The 16,583-nt window shown below is 42.8% G+C and overlaps 1 protein-coding gene across 1 annotated transcript in view; it reads right to left on the bottom strand.

Annotated features, from left to right (window-relative positions):
- LOC147724935 (uncharacterized) overlaps window positions 1-16,583 on the bottom strand; it is a 1,961,814-nt gene that overhangs the window by 767,462 nt on the left and 1,177,769 nt on the right. Inside the window, exon 18 of the mRNA XM_086918138.1 lies at window positions 2,232-2,354. Coding sequence (XP_086774264.1) covers window positions 2,232-2,354 — 123 coding nt within the window. The remainder of the gene's footprint in view (window positions 1-2,231; window positions 2,355-16,583) is intronic.

Genomic DNA, 16,583 nt, shown 5'->3' with positions numbered 1-16,583 from the left:
GGAGTTGCCTCGTCGGGGTCCTACTCTTTGTGTGCGGTCAAGCTTGAAGGAGAACTCCTCCAGCTCTCTGAGGAACGCACAGAACATGTCCACCACCATAGCCTTGATGTTAATGTCCTCCAGCCCTGTTGCATAACCTCGGATGCAGATGTTGTTACGACGGGACCTATTTTCCAGGTCCTCCGTGTGTGTTTGGAGATCCAGGTTTTGCTCCCGTAGGCGAATGACTTCCTGCTGGAGGCTCTTGATTTCTTCTGCTGTGCTCGATTCATGGCCCTCTAAGGAGTTAACCCTCTCTTCCAGGGAGTCTATGTCCCATCGCTCCTCTCTGAGGTCCGCAGACAGCTCTCCCGATCTTCCCTCAAGGAGGAAAAGAGGGATTCCAAAAATGAGCGACTGACTGGACTCTCCGCATCTCCCCCCTTCCTTCTCCGCAGCAGCCCCCTGGCTGGATAGGTTGTTGGATTGGGGCGTTTTCAATAACATATCTTTGACCAATCTGTTTTTCTTCAGTCTGCCCGTGGCCTTGATTGGGGGTGCCTCCGGGGCCGTGTTGCACCTCCTTATATCTGCTGCTGTCGCAGATCAAGGAGCTCCTCCAGCGATTAAGGGCCGGGCCTTTGTACTTCGGACTTTTACGTGCCTCACCCAGTGCCTGCCTAGTGTGTCTCCTAATTTCTGAGGTCCGCTTAGTGCTAGACCTCCCCCTCTCTCCTGCCACCACTCAGCTTTGATACTGATGTCTCGACGTTCGACTCAATAGGGACCTACGAATCACGGTCGAGGCCCAGTTGCACAGAGCGATCTCGTCCAGACCGACACTCCCTCTCCACTAGTTCAGTCATCTTCTGCTTTGCTATCCCACGGGGTCCCGGCCCCGCAGATGCTGCCAACCAGGGCCCTTTGCAGTCAGATCCTCCCTCTGCTTGTTTGGGCCTTGTTCCCCCTAGGCCTTAGCGTGCCGTAGATCTAAAGCCACTTTTGTTGAGGCATTGTGTACTCACTGTGATCACTCTGGATCTTCTTCTGCAGTGCTTGGCAGGGTCTTCTCCATTTCTGGCCGGAGGTCCCAAGATAAGCAGGAGCCTGGGCCCAGGCTCACACTGGCTCATGCAGAGGTTCCGTTCAGATCACCATCCACGGGCACACTCTAGAGGGGAGGGGCAGCTGTTCCGGCAAGTGGTGGCTCACCCTACTAGCCACAAAACGCACCTGGACTAACCGTGCCGTCTTCACAGCACCCAGGGCCCACACTCCGCTGCAGCCCACTGCGACTGCCGCACTTGCCGCACCCCGCTTCTATGGGTTTTCTAGGGAACCTCTGCACCCCGTCGCAGTTCTCCGCCTGCCACAAGCGGTGATTGGGGTAGGCCGCAAAGAGCACCTCGGGAAAGGCCTGGTCCTCACCGCAGCAACCTTCGCAGCTGAAGGCCCCAGTCTCGTACTTCAGGCCAGTTCTGTCTCTTGTGCTGGGCGATGTTTCAGGGGGGTGCCAAAAATGGCGGTCTCGTCAGCTCCTTCTGGGTGAGGCCAGGTGCAGTATTCAGTTCAGGCCTGCGCCTCCGGGCCTCCTCGCTGCAGCCCCACCTCGGCCGACTCCGTTCCTCGTTGCTCTCCTCCAGCGAGGTCCCCTCAGGAGTCCACAGTTGCCGGAGTGAGGAGAATCCACCCCAGAGCATCACCTTACGGGTTACAGGGCTGCCCGATCTCCGGCTGTCCCCTTCCGCCCAGGGCCACAGGAGCCTGTCTGGTGCGGTCTCGTTCCCGCCCACAGCCTCTTCGCGCGCCCCAGACTCTGCGTTGGTGCTAGGAATGTTTGTCCGGTGAGGGCACCTTTGCTTGGCCCAGGTTCCTCTGGAGGTATGATGCTGCCTGGCCCCCTCTGGGTGCTAAGGGTCACCGAATTCAGCCAGGCAGGAGCCGAGAGAAAGGAGAAAACGTCCTACCGCTCCGCCATCTTGGCCACGCCCCCTAGTGACTTTTTTTAACCATAACACGCACCTAAAGAATGACTGGTCAGTGAGACAACTATTCGAATGGAAATAAGAAATATTTTTTTTACATTTACAAAGTGTGAAGGGAGGAAATCATTTGAGCTTCGTTTTTGCATTATAGGAACTCACATAATGATATTCTTTATGATAGTTTACCTGCTCGAGCAATTTTAGGACAAAAGCATAAAAATGAAACAACAAAGGCACATTTTTTGCAAACTTACCTGTGGCCTGGACGAGCAATATAGGAAAAATGTGATTCCTCCCATTTCACGTGTGACTCTTCTTCGTGGTCTTCGAAGTTATAGTAATCCAGAAAACGCTCATTGGCATTCCACTTATTTCCACCGCTGTCTTGACCTACAGGATAGACATTTGCAGCTTATGGGCAAGATAGTCTTGGGGGCTGTAGAGCAGCTCAGTAATAAACCTGCTAGCAATAGGCAACAATACGGATCTTGTCTTCAATTCTCCAGGAACGTCTAGCATGAATCAGCTCATGTGTTTCAAAGAGAGACTATGTGTTTTTTTTTAAAGCAGGCTGGCACCAAGCGTTCAGTTAAAAATCGAAATGGCTCATCTGCCCAACTTGTAGTTCCCCTACCTCATGTAGTGTTGTAGGAACTGCTTCTTTTAGGACAGCGGCACCTCAGTAGGGACCACTGTCAGAACTCCTAAAGTAGAGGAGTAGTCATTGCAAGAGTACCAGCTTCATGGTATCAGAAGAGTCCCCCACCCCTAATTATGGACAGCACAAATGTTTGTGTAGGACAATAAGAATCCTGCCCTAGAAGTGCTGGTATAAAACCTCTAGCACATAAGTGACATTGAATTTTATGTTTTCACACACAAACCCCCCGCATTAAGCATTTACCCTTGAAAAACGAAAAATAGATTGATTTCATACTGAGATGAGCAGGAAGACCCACCAGCCTGCACTGAATATTGTCACTGAACACGCTCCCATTCTTCTCAGGAAGAACTTTCTGTGTAGGAAGGTCTAGATTTGGCAAGTGGACCGCGGCTGCAGTGTCTCCGACATCTTAGCGGTCTGCCAACCCTGAACAACCACTCTAGGTTGGATTTGGAGTTGACTGATAATTATACATTTTCCAATTCTTGAGGAAGTGCTAAGTTTGAAGGAGACTTGAGATGTTGGATTTTCTACACCAAACTGGTTTTATGAATGGATTCTCCAACAGACTGACTATTTCCTCTAAAGATCGTATGAATTCCCAGGACCACCCAACTCCAAATCAGGCCCTTGCATTTTGTTACTGGAGACTTATATACAGAGATTCAGTGATGAAATTTTAAACTGTCATCATCACCACATACTTTTCATTAAAAGCAAGAAACATGTTTCATCTGATGATTTATAATCATGAAAAATCAGAAAACACCACAAAACTTGAATACAACCAAAATAATAAGCATTGACAATGCATCAGGTTTTGCTTTTATAGAAAGTCGGTGAAGTGTCACCGTGTGAAAGAAGTTAAAGTAGACATTTTAGTGTTTGTGTGTGTTTGTATGCATATATTCTTTTATGATCAAACCAACGTACACCTTTCAGCTGAAAGTAGAGTCCGTTGCTATATCAATCCGGTGTATGAAAAGTTGTGTCTATCAAAAACACGAAGAAACAGATCTAAATAGTTAAGAAGTTTTTTAATTAAAGTTTTAAGAGATTAACATAATTTACTGTGTTAACATGCCGGTGTGCAGCATCTGAAACACTCTCAGCTTCTTATACAGCAAACATGCGTGTGGAGAAGGACAGTAAAGGAAGACCTGTGAAGATCAATAGTAAGCATCCATAAGATGGTTATGTAGGTCCAAAAGGGATTTATTGTAGAAGACACAGGAGACAGGAATACAACTACATAAAATGCCCAGGAACCAGCCAACCGCCAATTCATTTGATTCTAAACATCACATTCTAAACATAGAATATTGAAATAGCCAATAGAAAACATCATTGCATAATGAGCCAAACGTCAGGTGAACAATAACAATGAGAATACCACATATCTCCCTTCCACACACAACGAAGACTAAGACAACACAATATGTATGGCATTCCACTAAAGAAAATACAAAAAACAACCCAACTAATCACCTAAAAACAACATTAACACCCAACTTCAAGAAGCAAATCAAAAGCAGAACAGGTTTAATCCCTGATTTCTAATGCACTCTTTCTATGCTAGAACTCCTGCAAACTTGCATACCCTGACCAGGGCATAAAGACTTACCACCACCATCATCTCTCCCTTCAACAGGAGAAAGACATTTGGCCACTCTCGACACATTTCACCATTGACTATAAGAAATAAGTACAGCATTACCATGCGTTTCCATAACTTGTGTTGGATCTAGGAATCTAAAAGACCCCTTTTTCAACAATTACGGATCTTTAATACGGACCCAATCCCCAAGACACATTTTTCTTGATTTGTTCATCTGTATTTTTCTTCTCAACTTGCTATCATTTTCAACACGTATTTTACTGGTACCTTCAGTAGCAAATCTGGCACTACAGCTTGAAGCCTTGTGACCCTCAATAGCATCCATCCAAAGTGGAGAAAGACACAAACCAAACATCCTACTACTCATTAGCTCAAAGGGAATTCGACCAGTCACAGAATGCGGTGTGGTACGATAAGCCCATAATAACTCTCCGATCGCTTCTACACATTCAGTATGAGACTTGATCAATCTGTGTATGCACTCCACTAACACCTGGTTAAACCTTTCCACTTTTCTAGTGAACTGTGGAAAATACAACAGAATGCGTGAATGTCTTATTGTGTTTTTATCTGGGAACCTGAATCGATATTTCTATTTCATGCCCTTGTACGGTTATAATCAATAATATCCCTATAATGGCATAGGAATCATATCCATTTTAGCTGTAGCCCATGCAGTCATATTAAGCAAGGCTACCTCCCCAGACTCCTAGAAAGCACAACGAGTTCTCTAAACAAACCAAACCTCCAGCAACCTGGGAAATCCCCGTTTGCTTTTGTTTTGATTTCGTCCTAGAACTCCTGTAAAGCACTGTAAGAACAGCCAGTTCTTAGTGACATCTTTATTGACGTCTTATGTCCAACCTTACGTCAAACCCGGCACCTTTCAGGTATAAATATACCAACGTTGCCTTAAGCAAACACACGGTGGTGGTTTTGGAGCAGAGCAGCTATCTACTTGCCCGAGAGCCCAGCTGATGCGAGAGCCCACGGACGCTGCCCCTCCTCTTTGACGTGCTGAGAAAGACGCTGTCCTTTTCTCCAGCCGAGAAAATCTAGCTCCAACGTTTCCAGCCTACCCTTGCGGGTTGCTGGAATATCGAGTTCTGAAGAAAGAGATACCAGACCTCCTACATTCTATTACCAAGGTACGGAGCTGACTAAACCCTTAAAGAGAATTCTTGAGTCAGATTCTTGGCAAAACCAACTTAACTTAAACTGCTACTTACTTACTCCTTCCCACGTATTAGGCTTAGGTCAGGTACACCGGTGTAGGCGTATTTAGAAGCACCAGTTTAGTACGTTAGTCAATGTATATATGTAGGTATATATTTTATCCATTTTAAGTATCTTATGGCTAAAAAACCATATCAATGCTTTTACAGTATTATTTCATAATACTCCTTTTACTGTACACACTTTACTTTATATTAAGTATTGCAATCATGGCAATTCATTTCTCTTGCATGAGAAAGAAGACTGTTCAATAAATTACACCCTTTTATTGAAAACGCCCGTCTCTCTTTTCTCTGCACTCTGGTGAAACTAAGTATGCACAACTGACTGAGTAAAATAGCTGTCTATTGTTTTCACACGACTCTAGAGATACACTCTTATTCTGACGGAGCAAAGTTGTCATGTTTTATGGTTGTCAGAAGCTAATCCCTTCTTGTCTATCCAGGGAGGTTAGACCCCTCCTCGTTTATTCGGGAAAGTTTCTAGCTGGAAAACCTTAAGTCTAATATAGTCAGTAGAGTCCTAGTCGACCTCAGTCCTACGTCTACACTGCTGAGTATATTATTCCAATGCGCAGAGCCTATTGGGAATATAGGAACTCCACTACATGGCGCCCAACGTTTGGTAAGGCGATAAATCTAACGCAAGACATTAGAGTAACTCAGTCGTGCTTTTTCACACAGACCATTTTTCCCGTAAATACTCCAAAAGACGTCTGGAGTGGGTGAAAGGCTAAAAATCCGCGTGAAATTAGTAGGAAGAGATTCCTATGTATAGTTTTTGGTATAGTCAACGTTAAAGGATACAGTGTTCCAAAATATTGTGCACCTAATCTTTGTTTCCTTGAAACTTGATCTGCAACAAAAAAAGTTTCTGTCAGTAAAATGCCTGAAGGAGACGAAGAAAGAGATGCTACAGCGTCTCAACAGTTGTTGAATGACACAACTCTCCAACAGAATGACCCGGATGCTATACTCATTCCGATCAACATAAGAAGAGCTATAACTATAAAACTTTTTGAAAATGGACTGACATCGCGAGGTGGTACAGTCATATTTGTGGTAGATGCCCACGAATATCGGCAGACAGAGGAATTCTATTCATGGATACATTTTCCAGCAGCAAATGCTGTGACACACAACTACCACTATTATAAAATAGAGGAACCTCCGGAGGAATACACTCCTTTCGAAGAGATTGAAATTCCACTAAATTACAAAGAGCACCTGCTCTGGTTTAATGGCGCCCTAAAACATAATAATCACATCACCATGCTCGGTCCACTAGGTAGACCAGGAGCAACGTGGCCGGTTCTAGCCAGCTACACACCACATCCAGACATCGAAAAAATGTCAGACCAGGAACTTTTAGCCCAGCTAAAAGTACTAATTAAAATACATAGACAATTAGTCCAATATGTAATGGGGACTTCAACAGTCCAACCAGCTATTAACATTCCATAGCTGACCCCTCACCAGGGGAACACAAACAAAATTACACCACAGAACATACAATCGTGTCTTGGTAAAACATCCGTAAAACTGGAACAAATTCCATTCTGGCTAGCACAAAAAATAACTCAAATAGAGGCAGTATTTCCAGATACTACTCCTACTGAGAAACACAGAATTCTGACTATCTGTCTTCCAATGGGGATCGCACCACCTGTGGAGGACTCTGACACTTGGGGCTCAGTCTTTGCTTCCATTTACACAAAAATACATGGTGTTCCGTCCATGGCGGTAATACCAGATGTACTAAGACAGATTCAAAATGAATACGGTCCAGAACCTGCTTTAACTCTGGGTATGAAATTACTGAAAGACTTCAAGCAGGTCTCGGCTATATTATTAGCCAACATAAAATGAGAAGCAGCATCTGTGGCGATCCGCCAGAAATTGAAAGAAACAGATATAGCAGACAAACCAACTGAACTTGCTAGAATCATAGAAAAATCCTATGAAGAACTAGGTAGAGATAGTTTGGGTGGGAAACCAGTAAAACCCAAACTAACTGAAAATCCTGAAAAGATATTTATTAAAAATAATCTGAACACTCCAAAAAAGAGCTGGGATGGAAATAAACAATCCACTCCCAAAGAAAATAGATTCCAGTCCAGAGGAAGGTCTCCTCGGCGGAGAGAAAGATCTCAGAAGCAAGGACACAAGTCTCCCCAGAGGGAGCCCTCTGAGAAAAGATACAACCTTAGAAATAGGGATAATTTGAAAAAACCTGATAGATATAAAGATATTGATACACGTCCCTCTCGATCTTTTCAGACTTCCTCGCAGAAATCGGAAAGAAGAGGACGGTCAGAACACAGGGAAGAGCACGTCAAGTCCAAAGACAAGAAACCTGCTCAAAGTAAAAAATTACAATTTCCAAGAAAGAAGGTAGCCAGTATTAAAATAATCAAACATGCAGAGGATACTGAGGACACAGCTGAAAAACGGAGAGTGGGCACAGACAATGCTAGACAGCGCAGCAGAAGTGACAATAGCTCGCAAGATCCTGATGAATCATCTGGAGACAGTGGACACGAATGAATACATTCAGGTGGAAACTGCAGATACCAGAGTTAGCAAACTTCATAAAATATACGAAATAACATTGCGTATAGAGGGAGATAAGACCAGGAAAGTAAGGGGTCTGTTTTGTGATAACCTTTCAAAAGGCTATGACATCCTGTTAGCTGAGAGAGACTGGCCACCAGAGTTTGTCAGGGAGTGCCCTCATGGCGAAGAAATGATTATTCCTGCCTTCTCAAATCATATTCCAATTCATAGAAAATACACATATGCAAGAAAATGGGCAGTATCCAAGTTCCTGCATTATATAAAAATCATGTAGGATGGGATGAGGACTCCCCTCCTCACAAAATCCAGTTAAAATGTCAACCCACTGCACAAAGGCAGTACCCAATTAAGCAAGAAGCTAAAAAACAAGTCAGGGAGATCTTAGATCAACTTGAATATCAAGGGGTGATTGAAACATGCACCTCTCAAATGAACAATCCTTTGTTTCCTGTCTCCAAACCAGATGAGTCATATCGTCTAGTCTTGGACTACAGACACCTTAACTCATGTTGCAAGACATTTGCAGTACAAAACTCACACAGTGCAGCACTAATGAATAACATCGTGCGCAAAAAATACAAAACGTTAGAAATCTCTAATGGATTCTTTTGTCAAAACAATGCACCTGAAAGCAGGTATTTGACCGCTTTCTCAGTAATGGGGTCACAGAAAAATTTCTGTAGACTCCCACAGGGATTCAAGAATAGCCCAGGATTATTCTCAGCAAGGGTAACAGAGTTACTACAAATATATGATGATGAGGCATTATCTTATGTCGATGACATCTATCTCACAGATGATGACCTGGATACTCACTTGAAAAGAGTGAACACCATAATACTTGGGTTCGCAGCAGAGGGTTACAAATTCAACTTTAAAAAGTCCAGAATTGCCCATCTAACTGTCCTGTTTTTAGGATATGAATTATCAAGTGAAGGCAAAAGCCTAGCAGACAACTTCTTAGAGAAGTGCGCTGTACTCCAAGCACCAAAAACGCTGAAGAACTTACAATCAATACTAGGTTTCCTGAATTTCGGAAGAACTTACATTCTAAATTATGCAGAGAGGGTTAAACCTCTCTATGAATTAATAAAACCTGATTTTAAACCAATAAATTGGACTCAGAAACACACAGAAATTTTGAGATCATTGGAAACACACATGTTAGCTAAAACAAAATTACAAACTCGCAACAACACACGCAACCTTGTAATCCGAGTCATCCCAGGAAGATGCGGATTTACGTACCTGACCTCTAATGAGGGAGAAACGGTACCAATAGCTTACAAATCACATTTGTACACACAAGCAAAAACATTCAGTCTTACAGAAAATATTGCATATGCGGTTCAAACTGCTGTAGCAAAAGAAAGAGCACAAGCCCAAGGCAAAAGAATAACTGTTTATACAGCAGAATCAGCCCTTGAGGCATTACTAAGCCCAGTTAATCTAAAAACGGTGGCATTAGATGCAAAATGGATACAGTGGGAAAATTCTCTTGCTGCAGAAGACGTGAAATACTATTTTGACCCGAACATGAAAAAACTGAAAGATCTAAAATATGAAGAAGAATATCCTCTGCCAATCGAAATTCTGCCTCTCCAACAGTACTCTTGTGTAATCTATATGGATAGATCTGCACAACACTACGATGTGGATAATAAATCCTACAATGCAGCATGCGCGATTGTTAAAGGTCGCTGGCTCTGTGGTAAATTCAGAACAAAAATAACAAAAACTGAATCATTAAGAAACTGTTCGGCTCAGCGAGCTGAAATCAGATCTTTAAAGATGGCGCTTGAAAATGCCGATCGTGAATTCCCGACACTAATAGTGTGCGATTCGCATTTCTGCGTCAAATCTTACAATAATGACTTGCAGACCCGGGTTCAAAACGGTTACAAAGATAACACAGGTGCCACAATCAAGCATAAAACGTTTTGGGAACAGGTAGTTCTTTTGCAGAAAGAACTACGAAAGACTCACGTGAAACATACACTGAGTCATCAGCGTGATGGCGTTCACGCTGCAGGGAATTCATTGGCTTACACAGCCAAAGCGGAAGCAACTAAACCGGCTTCCGTAGCCAGAAAAAAGCGTTCAGAAAAATACATAGACGGGGAAACCATGCTGGCGGTAAAAACGTCTTCAAAAGGCGACTGTGCAGCACTACCCGTGAACTATCCACTCAATTATACATACATAATTGATGCAAACTCCGTTCCTTTTGCTCGAATCCCTGGAGTGGGGGATAGAGTAATTCCAAACAGGAACAGGAGAATCTTCTTAGTAGCAGACGCACACATGGGATTGGGTCTAAGGCACCAAGAGATCAAGAAATCTCTGGAAGAATTACAATCAGAATACAGGTGGCCGGGGATGAGCCTGCAACATTACAAATTTGCAAAAAGTTGTCCAAACTGCAACAGAGATCGCAGTAGCGAACCGACCGGAGTATTGCCATTCCCCTTCTTGTAGTTAGCATAAAGGCTATCTATGCGTAAAACACTGCGTCCCATTAATTGCTTTAAAAGACTAGATTCACTTAAAAATACAGACACCAGCGCTCGGCTGACGCCAGAACTGTTATAAAAGATTTGCGAGTCTTTATCGGCACATAAACAATTGGCATGCTACATTCTGATCAGGGTCCTGCTTTTAGCTCTCGGGCTTATAAGGAGGCCATGACCAGCATGGGCATTGCATTGCGGTACTCTTGTCCCTTCCATCCTGAGGGAAATGGGATTGTGGAAAGAAAAAACCGGGACATAAAACAATCTATAACGGCGAGGGTATTAGGTTCGGGTGATGGGTGGGTCCAACATTTAACAAGTGTCCAACGTAGTCTTAATAACCTGCCAAGAAATTCTCTAAAAGGTTTTAGCCCGTACGAACTATTGTTCGGTACTAGAATGCATATTCAGGACTTAGATAGTCAAACTTCAGTGGTAAAAGAAAAATGCTTTGATATCAAAGACTGTTTGGCTGTTTTACAGGACTTAAATGAAACAAGAAAAGCCCTGAGCAACACAAAGTTAAAGCAACAGCCAGAAGCCACTGTAGATAAACCACCTGTCCCAGCAAGGCCTGTCTGGATTCCAAAGATTGGGGATCTGGTCAGAGAGAAGATCGCGGTGAAGAAGGAATTTGGGCCTTCTTACAGAAAAGCAGTACCTGTCTTAGCTGTCAGCGGAACAAGATCAGTTGTACTACCGCCCCTTGCTGGTAAAAAGGAGAACCGAGTTGTATCCATCGACCTGGTAAAACCACAATCATGTGGCCAATAATAAGTAGTAGGCCCAGTGGACTCCCAAGAAATAGCAGAGTACCAAAATTTGCTACAATACAAGAGGTTCAAACTGAGAGACTAATCACATTTGATAAACCTGCAATGAATAAAAAAGGACTATGCAACAATGCCATGGAACTTGTGCCTCTTGAAACCCAAATTGCAACAGTTCGTCAAGAAACACCGGTCTACGACGATGTAGCCTCAGACTATGCTAATGAAAGAAAAAATCCAAAAGTAAATGAAAATCCGGAAGCGATTCCAACAATTGACAGAACTGCATCTGGCTACTTCATCAATTTCGACAACTTTTCTGAAGATCCAAGCGAACCTGATGAAACGCCAGCAACAAAAACTTTCAAAGACAAAGTAACTGAACTCTTTCATCAACTCAAAGAAACCTATCTGATTTCTCCATGGATTGAATTTTGGATTGTGTTAGGTATACTTTTCCTCCTGCTTTGGCTCATCATGGTTCTTTGTTGGGGAAAATTCATTGAGGGAAAATACAGTACAATGGACACAGCAAGTCAGAACAGCAACTTGGTCCTAAAGCCACACAAGTCATCTCACATCGAGAAAAGAGAACTATCATCAGTGAATGTCACAGCCATTCCAATACCCAGTGGGGTAGCTTGGGACAAAACGGATTACGAAATCTATGGCCCGGTTGAACTCTTGAAATATCCACATCAGTTCAAGGTTTCATTAAGTGACTTTGTAAAATCTAGTACATTCTCTGATGATTGGGACTTTGAAAGCATAAATAATATGATGTCAGATTTATAATGTCAGCAAAATTTACAGAACATGATTACTTACAGGGTTCATCGAATTAAGAACAAATGTACTGCTACAATCACTTTGCACACCATTATTTGCATAAATCCGCACAACCTAGAAATGTTTTTAATTATAATCAATGGGAACATTGTGCAACTCCACCTAAAAGCAGCTCGAAAACATCTTATGAGAAATTCCCATACTTCTCAGGGTTTAACACAAGTGATGCAGAAACGTTTTACTTCAAACTGTTAAATAAGACAGGGATAAAAACAATGCTGACAAACACTAAATTAATCTATTCGGAAACATTGTATGAAAAAATGAATACATTTGGTTTTGATTTTTAGAAAAACAACATTGAAACAAAAACCATCTGGGGTACCAAAAATTGGCAGGTCCAGGGTTTAGAAGCATTATTTAGAGCCTGCATGATCCCAGAACAAATAATATTCTTGAATGACACCATTCAACAGACTACTTGTCTTGGCCTAGCTAAGATTAAAGACTTAAACAAACCGTCTATTCCAAAGCCAACACCTGACAGTAATAGCACTACAGATGTTGAGATAGACGTATCCCATATTATACACCAAAACAGAACACATCCTGATTGGAAAGAATGGTTGATCTGGCCAACAGACACAAATAACTGTCAAGATGTAATGTAAATTTATACTTGTATAGCGCACTATTCACCCGCAAGGGTCTCAAGGCGCTTTGAATACTGCTGTGGAACCCGTCCTGGTTTTACCTGTGAGGCGTCCACTCCTGGGCACCCCCAGGGTGGAGGCCAGGCATCCTTAGCGTTGTGGGGGCCATTGTGGAGATTAAGCAAGCTATTGCCCAGAGTTGCAGTGTGGGACTCTATGGTTAGAAGAGGCACCGAGGTGAGAATTATCAGGTCTGTGGAATTTTTGAGCCCAAGACCCGCCGAGGCGGGGAACCGAACCCTGGTCCCGGGCTAGACCTCTGCATCAGGGTCTGCCGCTCTAACCATTGAGCCACACTTCTCCATAGATTCCTAAACAAAATTCAGGGGTTCAAAATGACCAGACCAGACCCTAGATACTCCCAGAGACAACATCCAGGGATAGTAACAACTTACAGTGTAGGGAAACTATGCCTTGAGTGGCTTGAAAAATCCACACTGGTTGAAATTAAGCAACACTTGACCTTACTTAAAGACGGTGCTGACTTGCGTGATTTCATTATGGGACCACGCAAACAGCGTCAAAAACGTCATGGAAAATAATGCAAATTGAAACAGGAAAAAAATACGAGAAATTGATCGTATTAATTTGGAAAAATCACTTTCTGTTGTGGACAATGGGTTAATGACTCTGTCCTCCAGAATATATTCACTGGACAGTATTGTATCATCTGCTATTGATATAATAGAACAAGACTTACTAATGTTACAACACGGTCAGTCTCAATTACGTTCTATTGTACAGCTTGGCTGGACGTTGCAAAATCTGCGTTCAGGCTACGTGCCTTGGCGTTTAATAAACACAACGTCATTATTCTCTATCTTTAACCTTACTGATAAACAAATCAATTTGGCACAAAAAGGACCAGACTATACGATTCTGAGCATTGAAAAACTTGAGAGATTACCATTGACAATGTCAGAAAGACAAGTCATTGAATGGATAATACACGGAATAATCACAATGCCGATAACAGCTTTCCAATTTAAAAATTGCCAAGTGTATATACCACCAGGCCAGTATGAAAGGTTGGGTAAAGGTTACATTATGTCATCATGGAAATTACCTTACACACACACATGTTATAGTGAAAAAGAACAGAATGAATTTCTTAGTGGCAACAATTGTAAACGATCACTGAGCGGTATACTTCTGTGCCAAGGTAATAATTTGCATGGAGCCTGTGAGGGGACTTCAAATAACCTTTCATGCCACAAGCATGGCACACCTGCAACACAAATAGAGCCATTCTTTAGACAACTTTCTAACGGGAGTTACATTCTAATAAGGGACCACAGCTGTTGTGGCATGGTGCCAGAGAAAGCCTATCTCGTAAGCGTTAGTTCCATGGTCACTTGCTGTATGCAAGTATTGTATCCAAGAAGCACTCCAGACACGGAGGCAAAAATGTGGCCTTCCCTAAATATCTCTTCTATTCGAATTGATACTTTAAGCAGAATGAAGTCTGTTCTTTTGCAGACAACAGTGCCTTTAACGTCATCAAAAGAAACGTATGATCTTCTGGTTGCAAGGACAACGGCTGGGATACATACCCTTTTATCAACAAATTGCCCCGTGCATTTCGTAGAAATACTAAGCCAAATCCTAAATATGTCTGATGCCAGTGGTATCCCACATATATTTAAGACAATTTTTCCGAGACTGTTAACACCCTTCGAAGCAGTTCTGGGCATCTTTCCCAATTTTGTCCATTCTGTCTTTGGCGGCCTACCACTACTTTTGGGACTCGTAGCAGGTATTCTATTTCTGATCCTTCTGTTCCGATATGGCAAGCCAAGTCGCAGACAAGACTCCAGCAACAATGGAAGAAACGATCCTAGCTATACGCTATCGGGACCACATAACTAAAGTCCTTGGAGATCTGAACATGACCTGGTTTATTTCATTCAGACCTATCTGGCAAAATTGCATCCTACCTGTGCTTCGATGTCTGCTATGCGGAGAAGAATGCGTGTTGGACACTTGTCTTACACTACAATCAGCAGTACCAATGGATATCGATACTTTGCTAAGTCCTGTAACGGCTCATGCATCGTGTTGTCCCCAGAGGCTACCGATTCTGATGACGGCATTCGTTGAGACTTCACCACTACGATTAGGTGGCTGTGAAGTACGAGATGAGAGCAGCATCACCCAGGTACAACCTTCTGTGAGCATTGCTGATCCAAACATCGATGATAGCAATCACGCAGAAAACTGCACTATTTCGGCATTTTCGAACCTAGTCGAACTTTCACCTGAAGCTGTAGACTGTTTTTTTGCACATCTGTCTGAAATGATGTTCTCCCCTGAACAAAAAGGATAACTTTTTAAGCAACGAGCACACAGCGTTCCCCTGAACTCTGAATTCGGCCTTCAGCTTTGATAAACAAAAGCTACTGAAAACATTTGGAACTATTGTTTCCCCTGAAAGCGAAATTATTTTTTTTCAACTTCCAAAATATTTACCTTTTTCTGGCACATGTACTCTGCTTAAAGTAGAACTATTCTTAAAGAACAGAGCATCTATTTTTAGGAACTATAAGAGACAACATATTACCTTAGCCTCTAGCACATTTACAGCAACTGTATTTATATATGATGGAATGGTCTCGACCTTCTTTTCTGTATTAAGAGCCATTTCATGTGTAATTTTCGCAAATCGTTCAGCTAATATATAAGCATGTTTAACTGAATGGTTCCCTTGCTTAACCCCTTCCATGCTCATGATGAGCTCAGCTCGTCATGAGGCACAGTTGAGCTGTGCTGATGACGAGCTGAGCTCGTCATGAATATAGGAGAATAGCTGTTTCCAGCACAGGGGAAAAATAACCACAGCAGCGATGTGGTTAAAGAACGTACAGTACCAATAATCATTTTTCGTGTATTTCGTATACACCATTTCGAATGCAAGAATGTATTTTGGGGTGGGTTGGAATACACATGCACCTTTACATGTTTACTATTGCTTAGTTTTTAGTAATGATGGACATCAGATCGTGGAGTGAGTATTGTGTTTTTATCTAGGAACCTGAATCGATATTTCTATTTCATGCCCTTGTACGGTTATAATCAATAATATCAAAGCAAGGCTACCTCCCCAGACTCCTAGAAAGCACAACGAGTTCTCTAAACAAACCAAACCTCCTGCAACCTGGGAAACCCCTGTTTGCTTTTGTTTTGATTTCGTCCTAGAACTCCTGTAAAGCACTGTAAGAACAGCCAGTTCTTAGTGACATCTTTATTGACGTCTTATGTCCAACCTTACGTCAAACCCGGCACCTTTCAGGTATAAATATACCAACGTTGCCTTAAGCAAACACACGGTGGTGGTTTTGGAGCAGAGCAGCTATCTACTTGCCCGAGAGCCCAGCTGATGCGAGAGCCCACGGACGCTGCCCCTCCTCTTTGACGCGCTGAGAAAGACGATGTCCTTTTCTCCAGCCGAGAAAATCCAGCTCCGGCATTTCCAGCCTACCCTTGCGGGATGATGGAGTATCGAGTTCTGAGGAAAGAGATACCAGACCTCCTACATTCTATTACCAAGGTACGGAGCTGACTAAACCCTTAAACAGAATTCTTGAGTCAGATTCTTGGCAAAACCAACTTAACTTAAACTGCTACTTACTTACTCCTTCCCACGTATTAGGCTTAGGTCAGGTACACCGGGGTAAGCGTATTTAGAAGCACCAGTTGAGTACGTTAGTCAATGTATATATGTATGTATATATTTTATCCAT

This window comes from Lissotriton vulgaris, chromosome 4_1 (assembly GCF_964263255.1).
Source record: "Lissotriton vulgaris chromosome 4_1, aLisVul1.2, whole genome shotgun sequence".
Taxonomy (NCBI): domain Eukaryota; kingdom Metazoa; phylum Chordata; class Amphibia; order Caudata; family Salamandridae; genus Lissotriton; species Lissotriton vulgaris.
The sequence above is the reverse complement of the archived record's forward strand: the minus strand, read 5'-3'. Positions and strand labels throughout refer to the sequence as shown.